This window comes from Aspergillus niger (genome assembly GCF_000002855.4).
Source record: "Aspergillus niger supercontig An04".
Taxonomy (NCBI): domain Eukaryota; kingdom Fungi; phylum Ascomycota; class Eurotiomycetes; order Eurotiales; family Aspergillaceae; genus Aspergillus; species Aspergillus niger.
The window spans coordinates 467,838-480,308 of NT_166539.1; the positions used below are offsets into that span (position 1 = coordinate 467,838).

The following is a 12,471-nucleotide window of genomic DNA, read 5'->3' on the forward strand; positions in this document are numbered from 1 at the left end:
TGGCAAGTTTTGGGCCTCCCCTTCAGCAGGCTCTCGCTTGCTTTCAAGACTCACTGTTCCGGCTCTGCGTACAAAAGGTTCTGGGGAATCCAAAGTCCAGGATGACTGAAGGATCACACAAATGGGGAAAACAGGGGATTCAAGGTTGCGATCGGCCGGGGGGGAGGTCAGCACCGGTTTGAACCCCGTGGCTATCTCTGCATGCCTGCCTACTAAACTTGCACTACTGCACTTGCTAAGGATAAATTCACACTTGCTCCGGGACAAATTTCCCAGTTTCAGCACTCGTGGGTTGCACATGGTACCTAGTAGTATCAGGGACGAGTCATCGGCCAACAGTTGGGAAGGATCCATGGATGAAGATGCCCGCAAGACTCCTTCGTCTAATGAGTGACGACCGTCAACACTGTCACCACGTCTTCTCACTGGCTCTTGTTCGTCACGGGAGACCTCCCGACCCAGACTCTTACTCGTTCGCATCCGACCATTTCCTACGACTTGCTGCATCATAACTTCATCCTGCAATCATCCTAACCAACTAACCTTTTCCTTCTCCCCATCAGCTGGCTTCCCAGTCAATAGCTACTTCGTCCCCAGATATGCACGGACGGCGAGGTCTCGACCGGGGTGGCAGATGCCATTATGCAACTGTGCCATCCGAGCATTCACATTGTACGTATGAGGTCTCCACTGTACCGGAAGGGTTACGAATCTACGGGCCGGGTAACCCACGGCATAAAACTTCCTTAAAAAGCGTACAGCAGCCATCCCCGTCACGCGGCCCTTTGTGGGATATTAGAAAGTTGCACCAAGTAAAAGGCCTCGAAGCACCGAATCGAATCAAGGTATTGGTCCTGGGCGGCGTGCTTTGCAGCACGCGAGGGTGTGAAGACTGATCTGCCGCTGGTATGTAGATGCCTACTACCTGCGTAATAAGCGGAAGATACCATACCTTCTTAATTGTGATGAAAGCTACGTCGTATTACTCAAGCCCATTATAATTATTAATCGAACGACGGGCCAAGCATTAAAGGTAAGAGCCGATGGATGTGGACGCATGGTAGTTCGTACCCTTAACTCGGCCTATCGTGCATTAGGCGGCAGGTCTAGACCCCAAGTATGGATATCCAGGGCTTGATCATAGTTCATAATACTCATTTTCTGTTTGGCCAATCTCTATCGACAGCACGTATCTTTGAGTCGAGATCTCCGGCGCCAGAGACTGCTATCAACAGCAAGATTCCATGTTGAGGGACGTAAATTAAAACAGACGAACGGCGTGACATTAGAAAACAATTATACTCCAGAGAATGCCATCTAATCTTGCCTTCCCTTCAGTAGACGCTTGGTCACCTTGTCCTTTTCTATGATATACACCTGTGCACCCCAACCGGAAAGGGCGTCTCGATCGACGGCGCTGAGCAAGGCTTGCGAGATGGTCTCGAACAGGTCCTCGGGGGACTACATCAGAATGTTAGTACAGACTCGATACATCACCATCTTCAGTTATTTTTTTTTCTCCAAAAGGGAGTAGTCTTACCAAGTCCGGCTCCCACAGACCCTCGCAGGTACCAAACAGCTGCTCACTGGCAGTTCCGCTAACAATGAAGTCCTTCGCAAAATCGATACACCCGATACTGTCAAATCCGCAGATGAAAGGCTTCCCCGTTGTGCTGTTGATTCCGGCAATGACGGGGCTGACGAAGAAAGGACCGAACCGTTTCTCGTATAACGACGAACTGACCAGGTTGGCGAGAGTCTGGGGGGCAATGTTCCGTTCCTCGCGGAGGCGGTACATGTTGACCTTGTACCGGAAAAGGTCGGACACAGTCGACACGTCGGTGGCCAGGCCGGTCAGACCGAGGAAGGTGGAGGGGCCGTAGTTGAAGATCTTGGGGAAGTTGTTGGAGACAGTCAGGGCCTGCATACCCAACCGGAGATCACAGGCGATTGCGACGCAGTCCTTGCCCACCATGGCGACGCAGGCACCGCCATCTGTTCATCCGAGAGTTAATAGTCATGATGGTAAGCTGTGCGAAGCTAGTACATACTGATATCGAAAGGGGAACTCTGTGGAGGAGGTCTGTCAGCTAGGTTGGTTCGAGGGAGAGGTGAGGGTCACGCAGCACACATACCATGGTTGAGAAAGAATTGCACGACTAGAAGCTCAGAATAGGATCGAATATGAATTTCCGGGTCGAGTTCCAAGAGCTAAGGGGGGATGTGAGCGTGTAGAGGGAGGGTTGAGGCGATGGGAGATGGAAGATGGGCGGAGGATGGATGGATGGAGGAGTGATTGAAGCTCTGCCAGCAACGCGTGGAGCCGCCGAGCTTCTGCCGATGACGCTTGCGCCCGCTGCCTACAATCAATTCCCTCCGCCTTGAACAACCATTCCCCCTCACCCTCCCCATCTCCTTCTCTCTCTCTACTGGCCTAGACTTTGATTAGTGGAATCCAAATAGATAAGCCGGTTACACAGTCGCTTACTGCTGCAGAAAAAAAGGTAGTCGACGGCTTTTCTCTCTGTCCTATCTTGAACCTCATCTTCCCCGCCCCGCAACGTCAAACTCTCTCAAATCATGAGCTCTCATGTCGTGGTTCTTGATGCAACAGCCCGACGAGCTACTATCAAGACGACACCTGGGAAACATCTAACTGATGTTTTACACGAAGCGTGTACAAAGCTAGGTGTGGATGCCAGCCAATATGGACTAAAGTAAGGTTCGACTATGCCCATCCTACGAAGTTCACAAGACTGACGGCTTTTGTCAAGATACAAAGGTAAAGAGCTCGATCTTTCACTGGTATTTCGCCTCTCTGGGCTCACCTCCGGCGCAAAGCTGGAGTTGGTTCAGCTCTCCCGTTCGCCCTCCGTCGTCACCGTCGCTCTACAACTGCCCGAATCTGAAGCACGAGGGGGGCCCCCAAACAGACGACTTTTGGATAAATTCCCCAGCACGACAACGATATGGCTAGTATTGCGCAAATTCGAGGCTGGAGTTGCTGGAGGTGCTCCGACCCGGAATATAACTGGAAGGGGTGTCCCTAGTGGCAATGAAGGCGCAGGGAGACTGTACTACGAAACTCCGGTCGTCCAGATTATGGAACGGGAACTCTCCTCGTTCACTGATCTGCAGAAATCTTTGGCACAGCTGGGATTCAACAACGGAAATGTGCTGCTGAGGCTGAGCTTTCGTCGTACAGAGGAACCTTTGGAGGAGGCTATGGTCAAGATTCAGGAGTACTTCAAACCGTTCGACGACGCGACCCCCAAGGCCGAAGAACCGCCTGCACCTACAGAGCAACCACCACAGGCCGATGCATCCAACAAACAAGAGGGGGCACAGCAACAGCCCGCATCTACTTCCGAGGCACCTTCTACCGCGGAACAAACCCCGCCAACTGCTCCTACATCCAATGCGCCTGCTGCAGAGCCCACCGAAGTACCAGCTGGGTTCTCTCGACCCATAACCGTATTCTCTCCCCCTTCCAACACTACACCACAGTCCGCACAAACGAACTACAACGAGACCGACTACATCCCATCCATCGAACACGCACAAGCACATCAGCGACGACTTAATGCAACCTCCCGACCCCAACGCCTTCCCACGGACGCCGAAATCGCCGCCAAAGCAGCCGCAGAAGAGGAACGGCTCGCCGCAGTCACTCAAGTAGACGTCAAGGTGCGTCTACCAGACCAAAGCCAAGTCGTGGCCAAGTTCGGACAAGAAGACACGGCCAAATCACTCTACGACTTTGTCCGAAACTGTCTTGCCGCGCCATTCGCCAGCGAGAAATTTATCATCACGTCCTCCCTCCCCAAGACATCTAGCGGAGGACAACCGGGGAGACATATCCAAAACGTCGTTCCCGACTCAGACCAACAGCTGCTGATCAAGGATCTAGCCATGATCGGTCGTGTGCTAGTCAACTTCACTTGGGATGCGAACGCATCCCCTGCCGCCCGGCAAAGCCGGGAACTCTTGAAACCCGAACTACGGACACGCGCGCAGGAACTCAAGGTTGAACAGCCCAAGGACGTAACAGATAACTCGGAAGTGAGCAGGCCGAAGCCGACAAGCACCGGGGATGAAACTCGCGGCGAGAAGCGGAAGCCAGGCGGCATGCCCAAATGGTTGAAACTACCAGGCAAGAAATGAAAGATATAGTAGCAGATAGATAGTGAATAGTTATGATTGATGCCAACAATAACCTAAACCCCTATGGGAGTACACAGATGATAGTCTTATAGCTGTCTAGTACTAACTAATAGTTCCGTACGTTCCTCTATGGATAGATAGTGAAGGTCCTTACGGCGTTTATCCGTCCCACTCGACTAATAGAGCAGGAGAAATTTACTAAGAGCAGAACATCATCAAAACAAACCAACTCGAAACAAAAGATCCCAATAGTGCAGTGGTATTGTATTAAACTCCGTTTTTTCTAAACCTTTCTCATTTCAGTCCTTTGTTGCCTATTACCATTTCCATCATCTCAGACTTCCCCAAGTCCTCAAGACAAACCAATGAATCTCGTGAAAGGGCCTGGGGCTGAAGTAGATCAAGTCAAGCGCCCCTACCAGCCAATCCCTCACACCATAGCCCAGGATAAATAACAACAATGATGAGGAGGTTGTGTAGATCAACCGACCCACGCATTGCGCCCAAAGGGCTATTTTACAACTCGGAGGAAGAGAAGAATGTATTGAAACATGGTTTTTGTTTCTCACTTTCACTTTCATTTCATTTTTTGAGGTTGGGTGTGGGATGTTTTCGTTATCTCATTCTTGGCTAATAGGAGAGAGAGAAAACTGGAAACAGGAGATATTTGGAGAGAGAAATGGAAAGTTTAGTGAGCGCCAGTGCGGCGGGCCTCGGCGATGACCCGCTGCATGTCCTCGACCTTTCTCTTGCCACGGCCGAAGGTACCGAGCTGTGTAGAGAAAAAAGATATGTTAGCAGGTGGTTTTGAGTTGTGAAGAGCCGGAGGGGTATGTGGCGGTGGTTCAAATTGCTTGCTTGTTTGCTTGGGTGCTCGATGGTCCTGTCGTTGGTACTTTGCTTGCTTCGTTGGTTTGAGTTGTCGTCTCCGGATGGCATTCATGATCCTTTGGTGATGGATGGATTGTCGAATGATTGTGTTCTCTTCTCTGAGACATAAACCGGTCATGACGCTCATGAGGTCGTACTTATCGATCAAGCGTAATCGTAGTGATGTCGAAGAACACGATGCAGATAGACAACGGACCGGAGCCAAGCAGACAACCGAACGAGCGAGCAAGCGGACAAGCAAACAATCGAACCTCCCAACCATATCCTTCCCCCGAATAGTAAAGGCACTGGCAAACGTACTCTCTTCTTGGCGAGCTTACGAGCGCGCTTGTCCTGAGTGTTTCTCAGGAGTTCGATGATACGACGCTCATAGGGGGCAAGACCGACAACCTCGCGGGCGATCTCACGAACGAAGGCCGTGCGGCGGGAAGACTGGCCCTTGGTACGGCTGATCCGGGTCTTGGGGGTGTTGAGGGGGGTGGTTTTCTGCAAGTTATCAAAGACATGTTAGTCCGGTTGTCCTTGATTTTCATTCTGTCTTTCAATTGCGAAATTCTCCATGATTGGAGATATCAAAGCAGCATGTCCCGATTTGATCCAGCCGAGTCGGACAATTTCAGTTCCCAGTTCCCAATCTCATCCATGTCGAATGAAACAAGCAAGAATCGTCGGGCAGTTGTAAAAGAATCCTTCCTCCGCATTGCAGACAAAAAGACCCTTCTCCCGACATATCATCCTTCAATTCCACCCAATTTTCCGGCATTTTCCTCATTTCTTCCCATCCAAGTTGTGCCTTTCCGTAATCCGCTCACATGCTTGAAATCTCGACGACTCGACCGGACCAAATCTTTCCACGCGCAAAGACAAAACGGGACACTAAAAACAAGCTTCAAGACAGGGGACAACGTACGTGGCCCTTGTTCAGACCGACCACGATTCCGGAACGTTCTTGCGCCATCACGACGGTTGGGACGACTGCGGGTTGGCGACGACGGAGGTTGCTGCTGGGAGTTGTCGAGTCGAGGGGCGTCGGTGCGGATGGAATCGCGATAGACTTTGCTGGGTTTTGGTTGGCCGTTGCGGCAGTGCGTAGCGAGCACTAGGGCTTAGGGTTTGACTGCCCGTCTTTGTCATGTGTTACGGCCTGAGGTGTCTACTAGCCAACACTACTTTAGGTTTAGCTCGCTTTATGGATTATATGGGGATTTCAGATCAAATGCGGAGTTTCCATCTATTTACTAGTTATCGAGATCTCAGTCGAAAGCTTTTATGCTCAATTCACCATCTCTCGTTCTCATACATAACTCACTCTATATAACACAACCCAACTTTTATGCGTATTCTTTCACATCCCGCCCCGACTCAATATCCACTTCCACCTGCACAGTCTTCAGAATCCCATCCCTCGGTGGTGGTGGTGGTGGTGGTGGTGGTGGTTTACAGCCGTCCTCCACTTGGAGCCCATCGATATTAGAGTGGAACCCCCTCTCTCCATCTCCCTCCGCCGTGCCTGCTGTAGTCATAAAGAATGTTCCGTGAAATTGCCCGATCTCCCCCATCTCCCAGTCCGACCCGGGCCGCACCAGTTCGGATCTGCTTGGTTCGAAAACTGGATGCCAGGAAAGGTGCGAAACAGACTGTCGGGTCCCAGATCCGTTACCTGTGCTCGGTAACTTCCTTCTAAACGTAGTAAGACTTGGTGTACTTATGCTCCTGACGAGTGTCTTGGCTTTCTGGGAGGTATATCTGTAGAAGCTTGGAAGGGCTGGTAAGCTACTGGCGATGATTCCCGAGGTTATTTCCGCCGTCCTGGTAGGATATGGTTAGTTGTATAAGTCAGTTTCTATAGAGGGACCATTTGGATAGGGAAGCGGGGTTCATCGCCTACGTCCATAAAAGCTCAGGAAACGCATCGTAGGTATTATCCGTGGAGTTGCGGTTTCTGACGCTCCAACGCAGACGCATCACGCTGGCGATACAACCACTATATTGTCCGTTGCAATTAGCGCTATTTACTTGTCTCCCAAGAACATCATGGATCAATTCAGGCTGGCAGACTCACAAAATGCCAGCTGCAAATATAGTTGTAATGCCTACTTTCGTCCGTAAAGCGATCTGCAACCGCCAGACACACCTGATAGGCATCAGCAGCATCATGATATCCGAGACAACGTTCACAATAGACGTCACAAGGACAGGTATGTCAGCATCAATGCAACGACCGGGAACGGTTTTGTCCCAGATTCTTGCTCTTGGCGTACATTCGAAAATCTTCACGATAGTATCCGCCAAGTAGAAGAAAAAGTTCAGCCCCATCAGAATCTGTATGAACCCCCATTGGTTACACTTGGGAGATGGTGCGAATACGCGCAAGTAGAGAAGGAAAATAGAAAGCTTGGTTAGAAATATCAAGGGTCCATAGAGAACCTGCGATGCATTTATCAGCTAGATCGCTCCGTCAGCAGCTGTCGTCGATGTGCCTAATTAGAGTGAACGGGGTCATCTTGTACTTTGGCGAAGTCATGCAGATCATGGGGGTCGACCTCCCATTGATGGACACCGTTTCCATGTCTGTCCGCCTCGAAGGAGATTCCAACAAAACCTAACAGTCCAAACTAGTAGGAATGTCCGTATGAGTGTATGGGACGGCAAGCAGGAGTCGAATTCATACCCAAGCCAGACAGCAGGTCCCTAGAAAACAGCTCAGGTCAGCTCAGCGCTTCACTAACGAGTCCAACACAAATATCTCACGTACAATCTTCCCAACCAGGCGCCTTCGTAATATAAATTTTCGAATACAACCGCATGGCAACAAAGCCAGTACTCACGACAAGACACACCGTCTGAGTTACTACATTCCAAGGCTGATGCGAGTACCGGTAGTCATAAGAGGGTGAAGGAGAGCTTCCATGCAAATAGAACTCGGCCATGGCATTGTTCATCAGACAAAGTGAAAGAGCTACATCAGCAACAATCCCAATAACTAGACCTATCAGGCCGACAACCGGAGTTTATAACCCTGGTTCAATTCGTGGCCCCAAGGCGGCAAAAGTGACACATTCTAGGGTGTAACTAGTTCTTGCAAGACCCTGTCCTTGCTGGCCATGAAGATCAAACGCTGGCCCCAAACGAAGATGGAAACCTTTTCCCCTGGAAAGAAGGCGCCACAACCTGCCGGGGAACTCGTGTGTGGTACAAGTCTGGGAGGGCCGTGGAAGTGCCGACGACAATGGTTCGGGGAAATTACGCTGCAATGCTAGTGTGACCCTCTCTTTGCTCGTCAAGCTTACCCTGGTGCTTCATCGTCACGAGCACTGGCAGGTTCGAATCGCTAGTCTCATCTACGATGTTTCTGACCCAAGGGCATGGGTTACGTAGGACAGTCATGCATGTCGAATCAAAATGAAATACCGAATCCTCGTAGCAGAGAGATCAACATTCCCACATACAGGTCTCGTGAACGCTTTTCTAACTCCAAGGTCACGTCTGTCTTACATGCCGATTTCTGCCAATGGTGCTTCTTGGGTCTAACTGTACAACAGAAGTGGGAAGCATCCTGAAACCGAAATATCAGACTGCTCCGGATGGTAGCAACCGCCAATCTGGGTACGGATGTCACACGTCGAGAAAAGTATTAGTGGATAGATTGTATTGTTATGAGCAAACTTGGCTAAGGATGGATTGTCTAATTCACATGATTGCTTCAATGCATGCTGCCTTCGCTGAGTTCTACATAGACACGGCGAACACCCCACCAAGACCTTCTTCCCAGCTCTCCATCAGCTCACCACAGAACACCTCCAAAGCAGCCGTATCCAGAGTCTTGTCCAACTCGGTACGAAGCTGGGAGCCATCTTCGCTTCCAGAACCGGCCACAACCAAATCAGTAAGCGAGCCGAGAACACCGGGAGCCGAGATGAAAGATTTGAGGGCTCGAACATTGGCTCGCACACCCTGATGGACTTGGCGTGTCCTGTCAGCCAACTTTTCGACACGTTCTTTCGGTAGCTTGCCCTTGGTCCCCTTTCTCAACCCAACAGTGTAGAGAAGGGACAGGGCCTTAAGCGAGTCGAGTACGGTGAAAAGGCTATGGAAGTACCTCCAGGATGGAGCAGTTGGGGCCTCTGATTTCACGTAGATTGCCGTATTGGATATTACTGGCGAGACATTGGCGTCGTTCACAGTGACGTCGTTGAGCTTGGACTCCAGCCACTCCTCGACCTGGGTGAGACAGTTATCCACCTGTTCCGAGGTGACTGACTTCGACCCGTTCAGGAACAAAGCCAGGGTTAGAATGTTTAGGTTCACCCTGGCACTTTCGATCTCTGACGGGGTCATTTCAGATTCCGCTTCGGGTCCCACAACATCCTCAACCCTAGGCAACTCAGGTTCCACAGAGACGGGTTTCTGAGCCGTCATGGATTTGAGAAGGTCAAAGAGATGGTCAGTCATCCTTGAAGATTTGATCCATTGATCCTAGACTGGTCAGCCATATCCACGGGTCGCAGGACGAGTATTAGCTTACACGAGGCAGGGGTCCCAGGCGCATTCGCTCCTCAAATGTGGGTTGGCCAGGTGCTTCACAATTCATGAATGCATCAAAAATACGCTGGTCGATCAGAGGTGATGTATCTCTTGCTATTGGTAGTGTGAGCAACACACCTCGGACTAAAGATAACCTGACTTACCCATGTCTTGGTAACGACCCATAGGGTCTCCGCCAGCCAGTCGCTGTATGCGTCTCACATCCAGAGCCCACATCCTGCGGCAGATACTCTGCTTGAGGCGTTTCTGCAGATCAATGGTGCCCTGTACGTTGAAGTAGCTTCCATAATCCAGTCCCTTGGAGCGGTTCCTAACAGTCGTGACATCGGCTGATTTGTAGAAGTTGAGTGCTTGGACAAAAGCAGACTGGGGGTTGAAGTCTTTGTACTCTGCTCGTTCGATTGGTGGTGCAGAGTGTGGGTGAATGGTCGCGAGACGGGTGAAAAGATTATGAGCCACCGTCTCGAATTGTATTTGCTTGACCGAGAGTTTACTGAACGTTTTAAGGGCAAGAGATCCTGCGCCGAGACGGAGATAGATCCTCACGAGAAGCAACAATGCTTGGTAATTATGAGGCGAGTCAACCAAAAGACGTTCCAAGATTGCTGCTGCGCGAATCAGAACAGTATCCGGGACTTGTTCGCTGCTGTCGGAAATCCATGCGCCACTAAAGCGAATCAAGCTCATGGCCGCAAGCAGACACAAGTCATCACTGGGCTGACTCTCAATCGTAGATGGTGCTGAGCTCTTTTCAGGGCGCTCGACTTCGCGATAGACCTGCAGGCAACGAGAAACGAACTCCTCGACCTTCGTCTTAGATGCATTACTTTCGTTTGCCGACAGTAGAAAGCAGTATTCGCACTTGAGCGCATTGATCTTCGCAACCTCCTTGGACGGGTTCTTCTCCTGTACAAAAGGATTAGTGGGAGTTGGACCAATTATAGCTTCGTGACTTACGTCAGTTTGTCCGGCTGCGCTTGCAGATATGTATTCTACGAATTTTAACACGGAGGTCTTGTCCAGTGCTGGCACGTAGCTTCGCAAATCACCAAAGCAATAAAGCTTGTGCTTGTTGCGATCGAAGTACTCCTGACAAGCAGTTACTAGGTCATCGGCCTTCAGGTTACCCGCCTGGAAGGTCCAGTGCATCAGGTCAAGTCGAGCCAATTGCGCATTGCGGGACTTCGGTACAGCCGCAACAAACTCGTCAACGAACTTCTGTGTCGCGTCCGTGGTCCTTGGACATAATGTTAGCTTCTGTATATGTGACACAACGGAGCTAAGCACCTACTCTGAAGTGTTGATGTTTTTGGTTGCAGCAATAAGAAGGTGCCATACAGCCCAGTCGTCACGCTCCTGGAGAGCTTTTTGTTCAGCTTCGTTCGTCGGGATCGCAAGCAGCGCCTTTGTGTAGGCCAGGCCATCTGTCCACATCTGAGCCTTTTCCAGGCTCGAAAGCTTCTCTCCGATGAATGACCAATCGTTCTGGATCACGCGCGAGCTAATACCAAGATTCTCGCTATCAAGGATCTTCACAATCTCGGCATGACGTTCTTGGGATTCGAATATTTTAATGAGCAACAGCAACTCCTCGGCCGATTGGATAGCTCTGGGAGGGCTCAGCAATTCTTTCTGTTTTCAAACATTACCATTTTGTCACACAATTGAAGCCGTCAAAGCAGACTCACATCGGACAGAACGTCCAACGAGAGTTGTGGTGAATGGAAAAGAACATACCGAATCGGAAGGAACACTTTCGGCAGCCTTGGATATCATACGGTAGGCCAGCATTCCAAAGAGTTTGCGATCAGCCTCGGAGCTAGCTTGGTCGATGGAGACGAGGTAGCTAAGGAAGATGGCCCACAGGTGGTACTTCCTTGTCTTGGGGAAGTTACTCTGAAGAGCCATAGCAGCCTAAGGTTCCCCCAACCAGAAGCAAATATCAGCCTCAGGAACCATGAACAATGCCAATCCAATGTACCGACCTTCTGTGCGGACTTCCAATCGTCACCTTCGAACGCATATTCGAACCATCTCATTTGAATATCCAAATCTTTCGAATTGGCCTTCGAGGCCTTCTCCCAGATACTTCTCAGGGTGTCCGCATGGTTAGGCATGCGCTCCAGCGTCTCGTGGAGGATATCGAGGGTGTCGAGGTCCGTTGTGGGCGGTTCAGCTTTGCATAATTCGAGGGTCTCCGAGATACCGCGATTACGGTTTGCATCGTCGGCGTGACGGTACAGGATGTTTGCCTTCCACGCCTTTATTCACTAGTTAGCAGGTGTATGTTGACAAAAACCACGGTAAGCAATTGATAATATTGTGTTTGATGCATGATTAGAGTATAGCATTATTACCCACTTTGAGGAACCTAGTGTCTTCGCCCTTCTTGATGCGCTTATCAATCAGTTGAAGAGCCTGCTTAAGGTTCTGCCCATCAATGGCATCTTGAACCTGCTTGTTCCGCCGATGAAACACGGCGTCACTGGTGGACATGACGAGAGGGGCAGACTCGGAGAGTCGGGGGTACGGATCCCAGGGATCTAGTTAATAATAACCAGAACAAGGGGGCAGGACGTATGCTGCGCGATCAAGCACAGCACACGGTGTGCGGGGTAATATATACGGCGATGATGAGGGGAGAAATTAAGGTGTCTGTCTCCTCATACTTTCTTTATCGGCTTTCTGCTGAGTTTGGTGGGCGGGGAAGCTTTGCGGGTAAGGCGGTGACGGCCCGGGAACTTGGTTGCTTGCAGCAGCCATCAGTGCGCATGAGTACTCTGAGTAGAGTGGAAAGTATGAAATGACTGGTAGCATTATTTGTCATTATCTAAGATCTCTGAGGTATCTGGTATAGTTTTGGCACCTTCA

At 50.4% G+C, this 12,471-nt stretch overlaps 4 protein-coding genes across 4 annotated transcripts; 1 reads left to right on the forward strand and 3 right to left on the reverse strand.

Annotated features, from left to right (window-relative positions):
- Positions 1-1,317: 1,317 nt before the first annotated feature.
- An04g01800 (uncharacterized protein) lies at positions 1,318-2,138 on the reverse strand (the record flags this gene model as incomplete). The annotated part of the gene is made up of 4 exons (XM_001401511.3): positions 1,318-1,461; positions 1,541-1,995; positions 2,052-2,070; positions 2,136-2,138. The coding sequence occupies 4 exons, from the start codon at positions 2,136-2,138 to the stop codon at positions 1,318-1,320; spliced, it is 621 nt and encodes a 206-aa protein (XP_001401548.1).
- A 442-nt stretch (positions 2,139-2,580) lies between these two features.
- An04g01810 (uncharacterized protein) lies at positions 2,581-4,164 on the forward strand (the record flags this gene model as incomplete). The annotated part of the gene is made up of 2 exons (XM_001401512.3): positions 2,581-2,717; positions 2,775-4,164. The coding sequence occupies 2 exons, from the start codon at positions 2,581-2,583 to the stop codon at positions 4,162-4,164; spliced, it is 1,527 nt and encodes a 508-aa protein (XP_001401549.1).
- Positions 4,165-4,852: 688 nt separating this feature from the next.
- Positions 4,853-6,013, reverse strand: An04g01820 (60S ribosomal protein eL36; the record flags this gene model as incomplete). Its single annotated transcript, XM_001401513.3, has 3 exons — positions 4,853-4,936; positions 5,356-5,541; positions 5,966-6,013. The coding sequence occupies 3 exons, from the start codon at positions 6,011-6,013 to the stop codon at positions 4,853-4,855; spliced, it is 318 nt and encodes a 105-aa protein (XP_001401550.1).
- Positions 6,014-8,784: 2,771 nt separating this feature from the next.
- Positions 8,785-12,096, reverse strand: An04g01830 (uncharacterized protein; the record flags this gene model as incomplete). The annotated part of the gene is made up of 8 exons (XM_059747333.1): positions 8,785-9,531; positions 9,581-9,693; positions 9,744-10,506; positions 10,558-10,837; positions 10,892-11,232; positions 11,338-11,496; positions 11,586-11,861; positions 11,962-12,096. The coding sequence occupies 8 exons, from the start codon at positions 12,094-12,096 to the stop codon at positions 8,785-8,787; spliced, it is 2,814 nt and encodes a 937-aa protein (XP_059606867.1).
- Positions 12,097-12,471: the final 375 nt, after the last annotated feature.